Genomic DNA, 18916 nt, shown 5'->3' on the forward strand with positions numbered 1-18916 from the left:
AGTGTAGTTTAAATTGAAAAAAACTAAATAAACTGGGAACTATTTTCAGCGGCGGAAGAATCCACATTTGGTGTAATCTTAGTTCATACTGTGTTTGAACACTCGTATTGTTGTCTAAGCATTTTTTGAGTTCGTACAAATGAGCAGAAACCTTTCACCTTTTGTTTTTCAGTTCCGTTATAAGCGGAGAGTTTACACCCAGAGCTACGTGGACGATAAGCAGCTGGCAAAGCTGCACACAAAGGTAAAAACTCACACATCACTTCAATGTTGACTTCTCCATTTAAGGGATTTTATAGGAGACTTTTCATGCTTTTTTTTGTTCCAGATAATAGTTTAGATCTTGTTTTTCAGGCAAACCTGAAGCGTTTTATGGAACATGTTCACCAGAAGAATGTGGAGAAGGTTTCCAAATGGTTGGAAAAGGGCCTGGACCCCAACTTCCATGACTCCGACACCGGGGGTGAGTACTAATACACACATAGTACCATCCAAACAATCACACAGCTGATTAGCATATGTTTAAATGATCACATACTGAATCCTTTTGCCTCTCGTCTTACCAGTTATAAAGATTATTAAGAGATAAAAACACACTTTAAAGCAACTTCAAAACATCCTGATTTCTGTGTCTTCAAACACACTGGTAGAAAACAAATATCAAAATGAAATGTTATCTGTTGTTATCTTGATTTAGGTTCTGTCCACCAGCTCTTTAAACAGCATTCATAACAGAAATTAAACAAAACTGTGTACGGTAGTCAACGGCGAGATGAATGACACGAAGATGTTTGTCATTTAAAAGATAATTCTGCACGTCAAGAAAATCGCATTTTGTCATAAAACTGCTGAAGTATAAGACTCTGAAAATATAAAGACGACACACCCACATAATTATATTTTCGTAATATTGGATGATTTAAATTTGGTTTAAAATCAACCTTTATAAAATCCATTAAAAGGTGATTAAATCTCCACATATGCAGACACAACACTGAGGACGTGATCTCGCTGTCCTCAGTCCCACATGGTTAATGTTCTGGTGACTCAACAATAATAACTGGTTTGTTTTTGTGTTGTTTCGTGTCTCAGAGTGTCCTCTGACTCTGGCGGTCCAGCTGGAGGAGAGTGGGGACTTAATTAAAGTCCTCCGCAGTGGAGGAGCCCACCTGGACTTCAGGACCAGAGACGGTATCACCGCTCTGCATCGGGCCGTCCTCTGCAGGAACAGTGCCTCTCTCACTGTAAGAACACAGCAATCACTGATGCATTATGGGAACTTTTCACTGGGTTTGACCCATTTTTACTGTAAGGGCCCAAAGGCAGTGGTGCATTAATTCATGTACATTTACATTTGCTTTCATATGATGTTGTTCAGACTTAAAGCATTACTACAATGTTGATGTATTTTATGGTAAAACATTGTTTCTAATAATTATAGTAAAGTATATAAAATAAAGAAAACAAAGCATATAATTATATAAAATGATATATATGAAAATCAGAATGAATGGTCTTTGGTGAGTGACCATGGTTTTAGTGGGACAATGCTCTTGGAGGTGTCCATAATCATTATCATTAGTTCCGGATAATGGCCATTATCCGTTATGTGTACTAGTAGTACAGTCACAAGCCCCCGGCTGAGCGCCGCTGTTCTGGAGTTCTCCCCGGAGAACGAGAGGGTCGCCTCTCTGCGACTGGGAATCGCAGGAGGAAAGTCTCTGACTGTTGTTTGTGCCTATGCACCAAACGGCAGTTCGGAGTACGCGGCCTTCTTGGAGTCCTTGGGTGGCGTTCTGGAAAGGGCGCCGACTGGGGACTCCATAGTTCTTCTGGGAGACTTCAACGCTCACGTGGGTAACGATGGAGAAACCTGGAGGGGTGTGATTGGGAGGAACGGCCTGCCCGATCTGAACCCGAGTGGTGCTTTGTTGTTGGACTTCTGTGCTAGTCATGGACTGTCCATAACAAACACCATGTTTGAGCATAGGGAGGTTCATAAGTGTACTTGGTACCAGAACACCCTAGGCCAAAGGTCTATGATCGACTTTGTAGTTGTGTCATCAGACCTGCGGCCGTATGTCTTGGACACTCGGGTGAAGAGAGGAGCAGAGCTGTCAACTGATCACCACCTGGTGGTGAGTTGGATCAGGTGGCGGGGAGGCTGCCGGACAGACCCGGTAAACCCAAACGTGTAGTGAGGGTGAACTGGGAACGTCTGGCTGAGGATCCTGTCCGCAAGGTCTTCAACTCCCACCTCCGGAACAATTTCTTGTGCATCCCGGGGGAGGCTGGGGACATGGAATCCGAGTGGGCCATGTTCAGATCCTCCATTGTGGAAGCTGCTGCTAGGAGTTGTGGTCGGAAGGCGATCGGTGCCTGTCGTGGCGGCAATCCAAGAACCCGCTGGTGGACACCAGCGGTGAAGGAGGCCGTCAAGCTGAAGAAGGAGGCCTTTCGGGCTTGGTTGGCCGAGGGGTCTCCTGAATCAGCAGGCAGGTACCGGTTGGCCAGAAGGGCTGCAGCTGCGGCGGTTGCTGAGGCAAATTGCAATCATTTATGATGTAATCACCCTTTGAAACAAGGGGGAAGGGGATTGATTTTTGTAATTGTGGTTATTTAAATGTAATTAATGGTGCTGTTAGATTGCTGCTAGATCCCCCAGTTCGTGTACGGCAAACAGTTTGCAGTAAAACGTTTACTTTTAAAGGCTTAACGCCAACAAATATGGACTGAAGCAGAATATTTCCTGAGATAAAAACATATTTTGAACATCATTAAATCTATCTTTTTTTAAATAAATGCAGACTTTTGGACTTTACAATGCCCTGGAGTTATTGGAAATCAGAGTCAGTCAATCCTACGCAGCCAGCACTGGAATCAAACTCTACTTAAAGTTTAATAACAATAATATTAGTGTAGCCTGATCTTTATCTGACACTGTGCCAAAATACCAGCTTTAAAAAACAATGAATAAACTGTGCAGCATTTGAATGTCTCCGTTATGAATGAAGCTTCCTGCTCTCCTACCTCCCTAGAGTAAATGTTTGTTAACGGTGTGCAATGTTACGATAAGATTAAATAAAGCGTCACTGTTGTGGTCCTCAGACTCTGCTGGACCTCGGAGCGTCTCCGGACTACAAGGACAGCCGAGGTCTGACTCCTCTCTATCACTCGGCCATGGTGGGCGGCGCCCCCTACTGCTGCGAGCTGCTGCTGCAGGACCACGCCACCATCGGTACGGAGGCTCACCGGGGTCAAACCCAGCTGTTTCTCTGTGTGTGTGTGTGTGTGTGTGTGTGTGTGTGTGTGTGTGTGTGTGTGTGTGTGTGTGTGTGTGTGTGTGTGTGTGTGTGTGTGTGTGTGTGTGTCTGCAGCTCTTTAAAGCATTACTGTGTGACTGCTTTGAATATTTATTTATTTGGTGTATTTTGGGTGCAGGGATGACTGATGAGAACGGCTGGCAGGAAATCCACCAGGTGACACACACACACACACACACACACACACACACACACACACACACACACACACACACACACACACACACACACACACACACACACACACACACACACACACACACACACACACACACACACACACACACACACACACACACACACCCATACAATTATGATTTTCACACACAATCAGTACAATTACTTTCCCCATACAATTATGTTGTGTGTGTGTGTGTGTGTGTGTGTGTGTGTGTGTGTGTGTGTGTGTTCAGGCATGTCGCTATGGTAACGTGCAGCACTTGGAGCACCTGCTGTTCTACGGCGCTGACATGAGCTCCCAGAATGCATCGGGAAACACCGCACTGCACCTCTGTGCTCTCTACAACCAGGTAATATGCAACAACAAACACTCAAGTTTTCAAATGTTTTAATCATAAATATATATATTTTTCATCTTGTTATTGTCGTTCTCAATGTAATGTTTTATTATTTTATTTATATGTTTATATTTGAAGTTAATGAAATAATTGCTGCTGGTTTCGCAGGACAGTTGTGCCAGAGTGTTGCTGTTCAGAGGAGCAAATAAGGACATCAAAAACTACAACAACCAGACTGCCTTCCAGGTAAAATAAAAACAAAACTACAAAAATATCAATGATTCCCCTAATTGTAAAAAATAAAAGCCAAATGTCTGATTCAGCTATTGTTATGACATATATGAACTGTGTGTGTGTGTGTGTGTGTGTGTGTGTGTGTGTGTGTGTGTGTGTGTGTGTGTGTGTGTGTGTGTGTGTGTGTGTGTGTAGGTGGCAATAATTGCTGGGAACTTTGATCTTGCAGAAATCATAAAAATCCACAAAACCTCGGACGTTGGTGAGTTGGCTGAGAGTGTAAACACACATACGTTGTTTTTACGTGTGCGTGTCTAAACGCACACGTTACAGTAGCTGGTGAAGTTAACTGTGTGTGTTTGTGTGTGTGCGTGTGTTTGTGTGTGTATATATGATATATGTTTATATATGCCCAAGTAGTTCCCTTCAGAGAAACTCCATCCTACACAAAACGCCGCAAAGCCGGCGTGTCCAGGTCGTCGGCAGGAAATGGTCTGTCTTCTCCGCGCTCTCTGATTCGCTCGGCTAGTGACAACGTTCTGGAAAGCCCCGCCTCCTCTCCTGGCCCCTCCCTCCAAAGCCTGGAAACGCACCACGACACGCACACACATTCACTACGACGACACCCACGGCGACTCAGGTACACATAACACACATGAATACACAATTCAGTTTGTAACAGTGTCGTTTTAGTAGTTTTTTTGATTAATCTTCTCCTGACTTTACTGTATAAATCTGACAGAAATAGGTTTAAATGTTGCGTATCTGTAACCTGTCTGTCTGCCTCTCTGACCTGTCTGTCTGCCTCTCTGACCTGTCTGTCTGCAGCCCCAGCGGTGGAGGTCATGTGGAGGCCAGCCCCCCCTCCTCCCCCCAGCGACCCCCAGATGAGGAAGAGGAGGCTGTACAGCGCCGTACCTGGACGCACCTTCATCGCCACCCGGTCCCACGTCCCCCAGGGGGTCGGAGAGATCCAGCTGCACCGAGGAGAGAGGGTCAAAGGTCAGAGCGCAGTGAAGACAGTAGTACTTTGGTGTAGTATATATATTTATATGTATATCTGCAGTAGTAGTACTCTAATACTGTGTGTTGTGCGTCTACAGTTCTGTCTATAGGTGAAGGAGGATTCTGGGAAGGAAGTGTTAAAGGAAGAACTGGTTGGTTTCCTGCTGACTGTGTTGAGGAAGTCCAGATGAGACAATACGACCCACGACTGGGTAAATACTAACAATAACAATAATATTTAATATTATACTTATACTATATATATATATATATATATATATATATATATATATATATATATATATATGTATATATATATTATGATTTTTATGTACTTTATGATTTTTATGTCCTTGAACATTTCAGAGACGAGAGAGGACCGCACTAAGAGACTGTTCAGACATTATACTGTAGGATCCTACGACAACTACACCTCCTACAGGTAATACACCATCACTACACCTCCTACAGGTAATACACCATCACTACACCTCCTACAGGTAATACACCATCCACAGGTAATACATCACTCCTACAGGTAATACACACCATACACTACACCTAAAACAGGTAATACCAGGTAATCACTACACTAAAACAGGTAATACACCATCACACTAACAGGTAATACACCTCACTACATCCTCCTAAAACAGGTAATACATCACTACAAACAGGTAATACACCATCACTACACCTCTAACAGGTAATACACCATCACTACACCTCCTACAGGTAATACACCACCACTACACCTCCTACAGGTAATACACCATCACTACACCTAAAACAGGTAATACACCATCACTACACCTCCTACAGGTAATACACCATCACTACACCTCCTACAGGTAATACACCATCACTACACCTCCTACAGGTAATACACCATCACTACACCTCCTACAGGTAATACACCATCACTACACCTCCTACAGGTAATACACCATCACTACACCTCCTACAGGTAATACACCATCACTACACCTCCTACAGGTAATACACCATCACTACACCTCCTACAGGTAATACACCATCACTACACCTCCTACAGGTAATACACCATCACTACACCTCTAACAGGTAATACACCATCACTACACCTCCTACAGGTAATACACCATCACTACACCTCCTACAGGTAATACACCACACTACAAACAGGTACCATCATACAGGTAATACACCACTACACCTCCTACAGGTAATACACCATCACTACACCTAAAACAGGTAATACACCATCACTACACCACACCTAAAACAGGTAATACACCATCACTACACCTAAAACAGGTAATACACCATCACTACACCTAAAACAGGTAATACACCATCACTACACCACCATCACTCTAAAACAGGTAATACACCATCACTACACCTAAACTACATAATACACCATCCACAGGTAATAACCAACAGGTAATACACCTCCTACAGGTAATGCATAAATATCATAATTAGTAACTAAAAATAATATTTCAATAATGATTTTTCTATTGTTATTCATGAGCATTAAAACATGATTTTAGGAAACCTTCTGTTTATACTAAACAGACTTTCTAATCTCTTCTCAGTCTGCATTTACTCTACAATTTATTTTGAATTAACTCTGAATTTTAGTTTCCCAAAAAACCAGAGGATGTGTTTTCTTTCTTTGCATTAGTGACTATGTGATCGAGGAGAAGACGGCCGTGCTGCAGAAGAGAGAGAGCGAAGGATTCGGCTTCGTCCTCAGAGGAGCTAAAGGTAGAAACACAGAAGAGAAGGATGGAGGAGTGGTGGGTGTTTGGAGGTGTTTGGGAAAAGAAAAAAGAAACTGAAAGAGAAGTCTTCAGAGGAAAACCAGTGAGCTTTAAAAACTCCTCGCTGTGTCGTTTAATAATAACTACAGAGTCCACTGAGTCTAATCCTAAAAAGACTACAACCCCCATCCTAACATGAAGCAGTGGAAGAAGTACTCAGATTAACTTCAATTACTTAAGTAAAAGAAGCAATACTTCAATGTTAAATTAATATAATATTATATGGATTGGCCGGTCTGCATTCTAAAAGCGGGATTTAGCCAAGGGGTCAGTTGCGTTGCTAGGCAACATCTTGGGCCCACTTCCTGTTAGCTGATTTCATTCACAAACACTGGAACAGTAAATACACCTTTTAAACTGTGCGATGCTCTCCATCATGTAGATATTTACGGCTTTCTTAAAGGCACAGGTTCTCCACGGATTGTGCTTTTTGTTCTGAGACTGTTTATAAAAAGCTGACGTAGCCTTTGGACGTCACCCATTGGTTTGCGTGCTGCCATTTAAGCCTCAAGTTTGGAGATTTAGAATTTTTGCAACCAGTGAACAGGAAGTGACCATATTTGGACTGTGGAGGACGTAGAGACGCCGTATACGTCAATCAGTGTGTAGCCCCGCCCTAAAGCATCCCCTGCTTTATGGTCTGTTTGACTCTAAATGGAGCATCATTTACTAAATGAACATCATGCTGTATTGAAGAAGACTTGAAACTAGAGATTGAGACCATAAACTCATGTTTACAATGTTTACTGAGGGAATAAATCAAGAGAGAAGTAGAGTCATTTTCTCATAGACTTCTATACAACCAGAGGAGTCGCCCCCTGCTGGACAGGAGAGAGAATGCAGCTTTAAGACAGGAAGCATCGGCTACACTCTAAAGAACCGGAGGTTGGCCTCTGGTTTTGATACTTTAAAAGTATTTAAATTGCACTTAAACCTGGTTTATTATTTTTTTTAAACAAAAAAGCCCCTTGTTTTACAACGTGAGACCTTTAAAGAAACCTCAACTTGGACTTTAAAGGATCTTAACCCAATTTGTAATACTTCCATCTCAAAATTGTACTTAAGGACAGGATTTGAGTGACTGTACTTAGTTACTTTCCTCCATTGAAGCCCACAGAGTTTAGACACGAGGTCTAGTCAGCCAGAATAAATCACCTGTGTCTGTGGACCTCAGGTGTGCAAGTTAAAACATAAAGTCAAGTCGTTGTATAAAAACATATCGTCTTTTTTTCCGCCTCTCTTTCCAGCCGAGACCCCCATCGAGGAGTTCGCCCCCACCCCGGCGTTCCCCGCCCTGCAGTACCTGGAGTCAGTGGACCAAGGGGGCGTGGCCTGGAGGGCGGGGCTTCGGACCGGAGACTTCCTCATCGAGGTACTCACCTGTCCTCTAACGCGTGGCGTAAAACGTCAGAGCTCTGTGACTCACCTGTCTGTGTGTCGTCCAGGTGAACGGCGCCGACGTGGTGAAGGTGGGTCACCGGCAGGTCGTCTCTCTGATCCGACAGGGAGGAAGTCGACTGCTGATGAAGGTCGTGTCCGTTTCCAGGAAATCTGAAACCAACCTGATCCGGAAAAAAGGTGTTTTATTTATTTAAATTGAATTCATTTATTTTATTCTTGTATCGTTTCTTTTATTTGGTTACATTGATGTGAAATTAAATATTAAAAATAATCTAGTTTTACATTTAAGGTTAGTTTGAATTAAAATTTGTTATAAATTTAACAAAGAGAGGATTTAGTTGATTTGTTAACTGAATCAAGGCAAATTTAGTTAACCACAATTTGTTAACTGAATCAAGTTAATTAATATAAGTCCGGGATGGGCAAACGATTGATTATTATTATTATTATTAAACCATCACATAGAGACGCACGGTCGCAGTTTAATAGTACAAAACTACATGGTTAGGTTTAGGAAATTAGATATTGGTATGTGTTAAAATAAGTTAAGATAAGTAGTTAACATCAATAACTCCAACTTCTGGTTTCATGCTGGACATGAACAGGGGTTTCCTGGGTGAAAGTCCTGAGTTTATACTACGTCACATGATTTTCAGCCGCGGCATGAAATGACACACAAACTGTGTGGTGATAACACGTAAGGTAGCTTAAGATGTAAGCGTGTTTGTTTCGTACTCCATTTGGTGATAACGGGCTGAACTTGTTTTTTCTCACTAACTTGATCTTGTGGTTGGTTCTCGTCTTGTAGCTCCGCCCCCTCCAAAACGAGCCCCAAGCACCTCGTTGACACTTCGCTCCAAGTCAATGACCGCTGACCTGGAGGACATAGGTAAAACAAACACACAAACACACACAAACACACACACACACACACACACACACACACACACACACACACACACACACACACACACACACACACACACACACACACACACACACACACAGTGCAGAGTTAAGTCAAACCGTAGGAGTGTGTGTTGTTGACCTTTGCTCTGTCCGCAGCCCGGAGGAGACGCTTCGGTGAGTCACATGGAGCTGATGATGTCATAGTTGTTGTTGTTGTGGTTTTTATTTGTTGTTGTGACGTAAAGCTGCAGTGACGATGATGTTGGTCACATGGCATCATGTGTCAGTGATGTCATGTTGCAGTGATGTAACAGTCAGGGCCGTAGCTGACACATGTATTTAGGTGAACTAAGTACTAAAACCACACTGAAAAAATACTCTGCAACAAGTAAAAGTACTGTACGACACGATAAAAATACATATTTACTAGCACAAGTACTAATAACACACTGTAAGAATACTTTGTTACAGTGAACCACACTCTATAAATATTCTGCTACAGTAATAGTACCAATAGCACACTGTAAAAATACTCTGTTACAGTTGTTACAGTTTAAAAGTACGAATACCACACTGTAAAAATACTTTGTTACAGTAAAAGTACTAATACCACACTGTATAAATATTGTATAACAAGTAAAGTAACAAAACCACACTGTAAAAATACTCTGTTACAGTTAAAGTACTAATACTACTCAGCCCAAAATACTCTCTTACAAGTAAAAGTACGAGTACCACACTATTAAAATACTCTGCTACAGTAAAACTACCAATACGATAAAGTAAAAATATTCTGTTACAAGTTGAAGTATTAATACCACACTGTCTGCTACTGTAATAGTACTGATACTACACAGTAAAAATATTCCCTTACAAATAAAAGTACTATAACCACACGATTTAAATCCTGTCTACGGCCCTGGTGACTCATGTTGTGATGTCATGTGTGATGTCATGTAGTGATGTCATGTAGTGATGTCATGTTGTCGTGGTCGTGGTGTCATGATTTGACATTATTTTTGCCTGTTTGTTTATCTTGTTGTTGTTTTTCATCACGTCTCCTCCCTCCAGACAAACTGGATGAGATGTTGGCCGGAGGTCAACAGGAAGTAGTTTTAAGGGCCCGACCGTCCGACGACTTCAGAGCGGCGACGGTGAAACAGAGGCCGACGAGCCGCCGAATCACACAGGCCGAGATCAACGTAAGAATACTGGCATCCAATTCTTCTAATTATTTATCGTGTATTTTTACTTATTAAAGCCTCTAAATATGAAATAAAGAAAATGATCATTCTTTGGTTGAACTCGTCAGAGCTGGTTTCTTTGTTTTAGCAGAAACATTCACAGATTTGTCTTTTTAAACCCTCAGATTAGATGAGCATTAAATAATCTCAGTGTTTTGGACTTAATGTTTTTTATGTTTTTGTCTTCAGTCGTTGTTTGAGCGTCAGGGTCTCGTTCCTCCTTCCGCTCCAGAGAAAAGCACCATGGCTTTACCCCGAGGAATGTCCAGAACCAAGAGCTTTGGTGAGACACCAACACAGTATTTTATATACATAAATATTAATATAAACAGTGGTGGGAGAAGTAAAAGTAGAAATACCACTGTGTAAAAATACTGCATTTAAAAGTGTATCTACGAAAAGCATCAACATATACTTAAAGTACTATTTATGCAGAACTTTTCTGAACAATATATATGTAAAATAATTGTGATATAATTATTGATAAATTAATGTTTTCATAACTTGAATGTTGCAACTGGTAAGGGAGGAGATCATTTTAATTTATTTATATACTGCTGGTAGTTAAATCTATAATAATACATCTTTTTATTATTATTATTATTATTATTATTATTATTATTATTATTATTATTAGTTTGTTATGTTTTAGTTTTTATTAACTGAATCTGCAAAGTAGTTAAAATTTTAAAATAAACTTAGTGGAGTAGAAATATAAAGTACCGTGAAATGGTGATACTTAAGCAAAGTACAAATACTTCTAAATTGTACTTAAGTATATGTACTAGAGTAAATATACCACTGATTGTAGATACTTGAGACTTTAAATGTGTGATTTCTATATTTGTATCTTGTCAGTGGTGAAATGTTTATTATAACATGTCAAACATTTAACATAAGTGCATTTTTTTTCACATATGTATTTATTTAATTCACATCATGTAGCAGTGATTAATTTAATTTATTTGTTTACATCTTTGAATTAAATCATAAAATGTAGTTTTACTGAACTACATACTTACATTCAGAGACTTTCTTCACAGGCCAGTTTGAATAAAAATGTAGTTGCATCAAGTATAAACTGCCTTTACTCCCTAACAGACAGGATTCAGATAATATATTTTAAAATAAGATAAGATAAGATAAAATAAGATAAAATAAGATAAGATAATCCTTTATTAGTCCCGCAGCGGGGAAATGTGCAGGATTACAGCAGCAGAGAGTAAAGTGCACACAAGAGACATAATAAAAGAAAGACAAGATAAAAATAAAATGAAATAAAAAACAAGTATTATAAATAAGCAATAAAAAACAGTAAAATCCACAATAATTGAAATATTATATGTACAGACAGAAAAAATACAGAAAAATACATTATGTTATGAAATTAATATATTTAATTTATTAAAAGATAATATATAAACAGTATAATAATTAGAGCCTGAGCAATAAGTTGATGTGTAAATTAATTTGTTCATTTTTTAAATTTATTTTAAGCCCATTTTATTTCCTATATCTCAAATCACACATTTTCGAGTTTATTTTTGTTGGCTGTAGTTTAAAGTATCTGTTGTGCTTCTTTATTTTAACGTTTCCATGGTAACAGGAACACCTGAGGACGACAGGATCTCGGCTCTGATCAATGAAAGTCGGTTTCCACGGAGCTCCTCGCTGACGGACAGCTTCATCCCTCCTCCTCCTCAGATGGCTCCGCCCCCTCCGCCCTCCGCCTCCTCCTCCACCTCCTCGCTCTTCCTCCTGGACTCCGGCCCTCCTCCCTCCTTCCTCCCCCTCCTCCCCGGCCAGAGGGGAGGGGCTGACCCGCTCCAGCTTCAAGCCGGGGGCGGAACCACGGCTCCAGGAGCTCTCCGATTCGCCGACGAGGAGCCACGCCCACGCCGAGAGGCAGAGAAAGGCGAGGTCAATGATCATCCTGCAGGACACGCCCCCTCAGCTGCAACCAGACGCCACGCACACTGCCACGCACACTGCCACGCACACCGCTACGCACACGCTTCACACCGCCACGCACACCTCCACGCTGTCTCTCCACAGCACCAGCCCCGCCCTCGGCCACTCACCGCTGTCACGCCGCCGGGGACGACCAATAGAAAACCCGTACGCTAACGTGGGACAGCAGGCTCCGCCCTCCAAGCCCCAGAGGAGGAAGTCGCCTTTGTTAAAACAACTTCCCGTGGAGGAGCAGGGTCAGGACTCTGATTTCTATATAAAATATATTTGTGCCTAATTTCCTGATGCACGTTTAAAAAAATTGGTTATCGTAAGTAAGTTATGAATATGCACTAGTGTGGAAATAAACAAATAAATTGAATGAGCAAAGAATTGATTATTGTCTGCAAAATTAAATGATTCTTTCCGTGATAGTTATTTCTCTACAAAATAAATTCAAATGCTTGCAAGAAACATTTTTGTGCTCAAAATGTCCCTATACCTGCTCAGGATTGAAACACAAATATAATGCCATAGACTCCTAATGTCACTCCTACCAGTCTAACTTCTTGTTTTTCCTCTTCTTCTAGGTCTTGGAATCAAAGATCATGATCTGTTGAAGGTAGACGGAGGACCCAGCAGCCCCAGTCGGGCGGAGCTTTACCAGCAGCAGGTTCTTTCAGAGCGAGCTCGGGTTCAGGGTCGCAGGTCGTCTCTCTTCCTGTCTGTGGAGGGAGCCGGGTCAGAAAACCAGGTTCCACTCCTCCTGACTCAGAGCCATTCTATGGACGACCTCGGCGAGCTTCCACCACCAGCCCCCGTCCTGTCGCCCTCTCCAACGCCTCACACCTTCCTCCACCCACTGACAGGGAAGCCTCTAGGTCAGTCTCTTTCTGTAGAGTCTGGATTCATTCTGTGGAGTTACAATAATCAAAGCTTGTAGTACAAATAAGAAGTAGGCAATAATTCAATTTGATAATTTATCGTCTTTCAATTGAATCATATTGCAAAAGATTAGAAGATCGATTTGTATAACAGTATACAAAACCATGTGGTTATTTCATAAATTTATTTATTATTTGAAAAACTACAAAACCTGCTATATAATAATATATATTTGTATCGAGATATGAAATTACCTATATTGTGAAAGATGATTTTTGCCATATCGTCCGGCCCTAAAGTGTAGGTCCGCAAATAGAAGGGGGCCTAGGACAGAGCCTTGAGGTGCTCCACAAAATAAAAGGGCACCTTGGACAGTGCATCAGGATACTTGCATTAAATAGAGGACGACTAGGACAGAGCCTTGAGGTACTTCTTAAAATAGTAGAGGACCTAGGATAGAGCCTTGAGGTTCTCCACATAGTAAAAGGGGACCTAGGATAGAGCCTTGAGGTACTCCATAAAATAGAGGACGATGACCTAGGATAGAGCCTTGGGGTTCTCCATGAAGTAGAAGTGGGTCTCGGACAGGGCATTTAGGTGCTCTGCAAAATAGAAGGGGACCTTGGGCAGAGGATCAGGGTACTCCACAAAATAGGGGAAGACCTGGGTTGGAGCCTTGAGGTACTCCGCAAAATAGAACGGGACCCAGGACAGACTCTTTAGGCATTCCACAAATAGAAAGGAATCTAGTTCAGAGCCTTGAGTAACTGCACAAAATAGATCCTTGACGATGTAAAGTTACCACCAGCAATAGTAAGCTGTCTGTTGGCGTGGTGTCTTCAGCTCCAAAAATAAAATGAAGCATGAAAATCCGTCTGTACGTAATCTTTCCCGCCTTTAATCTTCTCTTCTCTCCTCAGACCCCTCATCTCCACTCGCCCTGGCACTTGCTGCACGCGAACGAGCGCTCACTGCCCGCACGCCGAGCCCAGAGCCACGAATGAAACACGTATCTGCCTCCACCACACCCATACCCACCCCAGCCGCCAGCCCCGAGGGCCGACACAAGCGCACCCCTATCACCACCCCGCAGTGCAGCCCTGAGCCACGGTCCAAACGCACCACCCCTCAGACGAGCCCCGAGCAACGAACCAAGCGCACCACTCCCCAGACGAGTCCTGAGCTGAGGCATAAACGCATTACCCCGCCCTTGTTCCCTGACGGACAGGTGGAGCGTCCAGAAACAGAGGGAGGAGTGACATCACCTGCAGGCCCCTCCCCTGAGCGCTGGAGACCAACCCCCTTGCCACCGCTGGCCAATGAGAGTCACTCTGCTCTGATTGACAGGCGCAGAAGCCTCACAGTGGGCAGCTCAGAGGAGGAGGGCGGGGCTTATACAGTTACACTCCCACCAGCGTTGTTGTCGTCCAGTGATGAGGAAACTAGGGAGGAGCTTCGCAGAATCGGCCTGGTGACTCCACCCGCTGCCTTTGCCAGTCCTCCCCCTCTTCCTCCCCCATCCTCCCTCACCCTGTTGCCACGGCGAGGTGGGGAGGGAGGGGGAGGTGAGAGTGGCCCTGACTCCCTGGGTAGACGAGGAGATGAGGAGGAAGGAGGTGACGAACGGCTCCACGATAGCTCCTCCCCCAGCTCACTCCCTCCATCCATTACCTTGGCATCCCCTCCTGATCCGTCCTCCCCCTCCTCACCACCGGTTACTCACCCTGCTCCCTCCTCCCCCTCCACCTCCCCATCTGGGTTTAAGCCTCGCCTTCGTTCACCTATAGGTCGGGGCCGCTCTGCACTCCGTGACCCGCTACTGAAGCAGTCATCAGACAGTGAGCTCCTCCCGTCCGCTGCATCCTGCTCCTCCCCCTCCTCCCCACTCTGTCACTCCCCCACCAGTGGCGGTGGACGGCAGCCACGCTATCTGTTCCAGAGGAGGTCAAAGCTGTGGGGGCGGGGACGACCGTGAGGAGCGGCGGGGCTTCGGCCAGGATGAAGCGGGTCGTCCAGTAGCAATGGGAGGTCAGGGGTCGGGGTCGGCCGTGGATCTGAGCAGCCGGTCGGCTTCAGCACTGGAGCTGAGCGGCAGAGCAGGTTCTGGACTAGATCTGGCTAATCGGCTACAGCTGCTAAACAAAGACAGTCACTCTCTTGGGGAGGAGCCGAGTCCTCTCGATCCAGGCCGGAGGTCACCAGTAGGAGGTGCCAGGTACTACGAACAGCCTTTTTCTGTAAATACTGCGGTACTTCTGACCTGAGTACTACTGTCTGTGTTTCAGCACGTTGTAACAGAACCTGTTGTTTGTGTTGTTCCAGATGTGTGGACAGTGAAGACAGTAAATCGTAGGTTTTTATCTCTGGTAAACATTCCTCGTTATCGCTCCGAGATTATTTTCATTCGCTAACAGCTAACTAATAAGCACCTTTGCAAATGACTAACTACTAAATATCTGAAATTAATGTCCGGTCCGTCTTTTGATAAAACCTTGGAATTGGCCATTTGCTTAACACAAATATTTGTCCTGTTATAGCTTAGCACCCGTAACATAGCATGGAAGCTTTGTGTTTCTCAACATTTTCTTTCCAAAACCAAAGGCACATGAGCAGTAAAGCAAGATATATATATATATTTACTTCACCTCAAACTACTCTAATGTTAGCTGCAACTATTAGCATATCTGACTTACTAGCAAATACATCTACAGTAGGACCTTAGCATTACTTTCTAAGGCCAAGAGTTGGCATATCATTGGCTAGCACAAATCATACTTCTTTGTTGCTTCTCCAGGTATGTTCTATAGCAAACAAAGCATCCAAACATGTTTCTCTGAAACACAAAAACAATGCTGACCTTTAATTTCCTTCTCCTCTACATGGATACTTACCTTTTGCTATAGACACATTAGCTTTTGACTAAGCTAAAGGCTAAGAGGCCTAGCGAAAGATCAAGTAGTAACTCCATGTGGACACATCAACTGATAACCGTGGTAAGTGATCCAATGTCATTCATATATGGTTTAATGTGTTGCAGGTTGTTCTCCAGTCTCGGTGAACTCCACACTATCTCCCAACGAGGATACGGCGCCAGCTATACAGTCCGACCAGGAAGCCGCTACCCTGTAACCCGTCGAAGCCCCTCCCCCTCCCCCTCCCCATCTGATAGGTCAATAGGGCATCCCTCCTCCACCGCCCCCTGCAGTGAAAGGCCAGATCTGAGCTCGGGTCGCGGTCTGACCATCCTGAAGTCGTCTAGTCTCAGCCTCCCCTCAGAACCAAAGGAGGTTCGGTTTGTGATGCGGAGCGCCAGCGCCCGAACCAGGTCCCGTTCACCCTCACCTTCGCCCCACGCCTCCCCCTGCCCCTCCCCTGTCCTCAGCGGGCCCCTGTTGGCCCTTCGGCCATGGCGGCAGCGGCCCCTCAACTTGTGGAATAAATATGACGTGGGCGACTGGCTGGAGAGCGTGGGCCTGGCCGAACACCGCCAGCGCTTCCAGGAGCACGAGATCGAAGGCTCCCATCTGCCCGCTCTCACCAAGGAGGACTACGTGGAGCTGGGCGTCACCAGACTGGGACACCGGATCAACATCGAGAGGGCGCTCAGACAGCTTCTAGATGGTTCTACTTGACCCCTCACCTCTGACCACTAACCTCTAGACATCCTGAACTGTGACCTCATAACCCCTGACCTCTGGTCAGACACTAGGCCATCTCTTTGACTAGAACATCTTAGCAGTGACTGAATCTTTAGACCTTTTTACCAACTACGAACCCAGCTCTCTGAGTGATCTCGCTGACATTTTGGCTTATCAGCTCTTTGATCAACCCAAACGGACTGGTAGCACCAACGTCTGTGTCCAGTATAAAGCTTTAGTGATATTTTAGATCCCCAAGATATAGTTTTACCTCTTTTAACGTCCAGTGCCTCGTGTTAATAGTGTATAAACCCCCAACGAAATGTCCCTATTTTTAAGTAAAACAATCCACAGTGAGTGATCCTGGTTGCTCTGTAGTTTAAAGTTTTCTTGCAGAGCTTTCTTGCCAAAAGTGCAAAGTCATACAATGCACAGAACTTGGCCATCATTTCCAATGGAAAGACCGGCAGCAGGAGCCATAACAGCATTTACTGTGCCTATTTTACACCAGGTATTGTGGCCAAAGTTGAAGTATATTGAACTTTACAACCAAATACATCGACCAGGCAGTACAGAAGTTATATTATGGTATTGACGGGAAATTTAAGTTAAGGCTGCGACAAATTCAGGCCAAGCTACATCAAACAAACTTTTCATTCTTGAGTTTTTGTTCGAAAACCAGGCCATGGAATAATACCGTTTTGTACGACGCCAAAACTGCCATTGAGGTCTGAAAATGTCCAAAAATAGAAGTAGAAATTTACAGACCAACGTTTGATACACATTCATCAACAGTCCACAACCCAAAGATATTCATTTTAGTATTATAGGAGTACATTTTCTTATTTGAGAAGCTGTTAACAGTGATTTTTGGGGCATTTTTTCCTACAAAAGACAACAATCAATGAATCAGTTATTGAAATTGTTGCTTATCGAATTTTTTGGCCAACTCTAATGTAATGTTTTTATCGGTTTCACACTATTTTTACTCGTGTCCATTCACTAACGGGGTTGGTGAAAATTTCCCTACAGTTGCTAACTGAGGTGCTAGCCATCGAAATTGTTCTTTTTACAAATACTTACGTAACGCAGCTGCTAAACAAAGTTTTCTTGGTGTTCTGATCTGGATCACCAGGAAATACCAGAGTTTTGACTAAAGCTAGCTCACAACCACACAGTGTTCGACAGCATTACGTTAGCTTACTAAGCTAATCACAGCTGGACACAGTGCCATGAACAGGTGAAGGGTCATTGATCAAAGAGCTGATCTGACAAACTGATAAATATAATGAGACGGGTTATTTTCCTCGTGCCATTCTGCTTCCCCAGACGAGTTCAGCTGGACTTTTTGTGAGCAGAGCTGGACGATTAGCGAGCTACTAGAAGTCTCCACCTTAACAACAACGGGAGATTAGCTGAGGATATTTTTCCGTCTTTCTTGTGACTTACCTTTTTTTTTTTGTTTCTTCCAAATATCACTCATGAAGAATATTGTGTTTTATTTTGAGTTCATATCTTAACGCCGATCATTTAGAATTTATGAATAACAAGTAATAATAATGTGGTGGTGATGACTTACAGAGTTTATAATAGTTTGGAAAATGATTTTGAGTTCCTTATGATTTGACAATGAGTTGAATTTCAAGGTCATTTCGGTGACGTTTTGAAATTCATAATGATTTGTCAATGAGTGTGACTTTGTGCTGATGTGCTGTGTGTTTCAGGGAGAGCTGCAGCAGAGCTCCAACTGGTTTCTAACCTGCTTATCGAGGGCTTACTGTACATGGTGCTATCTGTTTAAAGCCATCTGTACAGAAAATACCTTCCCCTCCTATTCCTTCCTCACACTAACACATGAAACTCTTAGCTTAACCCCCCTTAACTCTATTATTCCTAAATAATCTATGGCTGTACCTGCCATAACCATCCCGCAGTAATGGTAACTACGCCAGGAACAGGCCATATATGGAGTTTCCTCCCTGCCATATTGGGGATTTCTTC

General features: G+C 43.3%; 1 protein-coding gene across 1 annotated transcript in view; it reads left to right on the forward strand.

Annotated features, from left to right (window-relative positions):
* shank3b (SH3 and multiple ankyrin repeat domains 3b) overlaps positions 1–17242 on the forward strand; it is a 29449-nt gene extending 12207 nt beyond the window's left edge. The window contains 27 exon segments of the mRNA XM_054624424.1: positions 173–244; positions 355–463; positions 1093–1244; positions 3109–3238; positions 3442–3479; positions 3737–3853; positions 4010–4087; positions 4271–4337; positions 4493–4708; positions 4858–4942; positions 4944–5077; positions 5179–5292; positions 5447–5522; positions 6750–6832; positions 8136–8260; positions 8334–8466; positions 9098–9178; positions 9355–9372; positions 10270–10400; positions 10632–10725; positions 12049–12229; positions 12231–12649; positions 12983–13273; positions 14198–15233; positions 15235–15492; positions 15600–15626; positions 16315–17242. Coding sequence (XP_054480399.1) covers positions 173–244; positions 355–463; positions 1093–1244; positions 3109–3238; positions 3442–3479; positions 3737–3853; positions 4010–4087; positions 4271–4337; positions 4493–4708; positions 4858–4942; positions 4944–5077; positions 5179–5292; positions 5447–5522; positions 6750–6832; positions 8136–8260; positions 8334–8466; positions 9098–9178; positions 9355–9372; positions 10270–10400; positions 10632–10725; positions 12049–12229; positions 12231–12649; positions 12983–13273; positions 14198–15233; positions 15235–15492; positions 15600–15626; positions 16315–16909 — 4860 coding nt within the window. The 3' untranslated portion in view covers positions 16910–17242.
* Positions 17243–18916: the final 1674 nt, after the last annotated feature.

Source organism: Anoplopoma fimbria, chromosome 23 (genome assembly GCF_027596085.1).
Source record: "Anoplopoma fimbria isolate UVic2021 breed Golden Eagle Sablefish chromosome 23, Afim_UVic_2022, whole genome shotgun sequence".
Lineage (NCBI taxonomy): Eukaryota > Metazoa > Chordata > Actinopteri > Perciformes > Anoplopomatidae > Anoplopoma > Anoplopoma fimbria.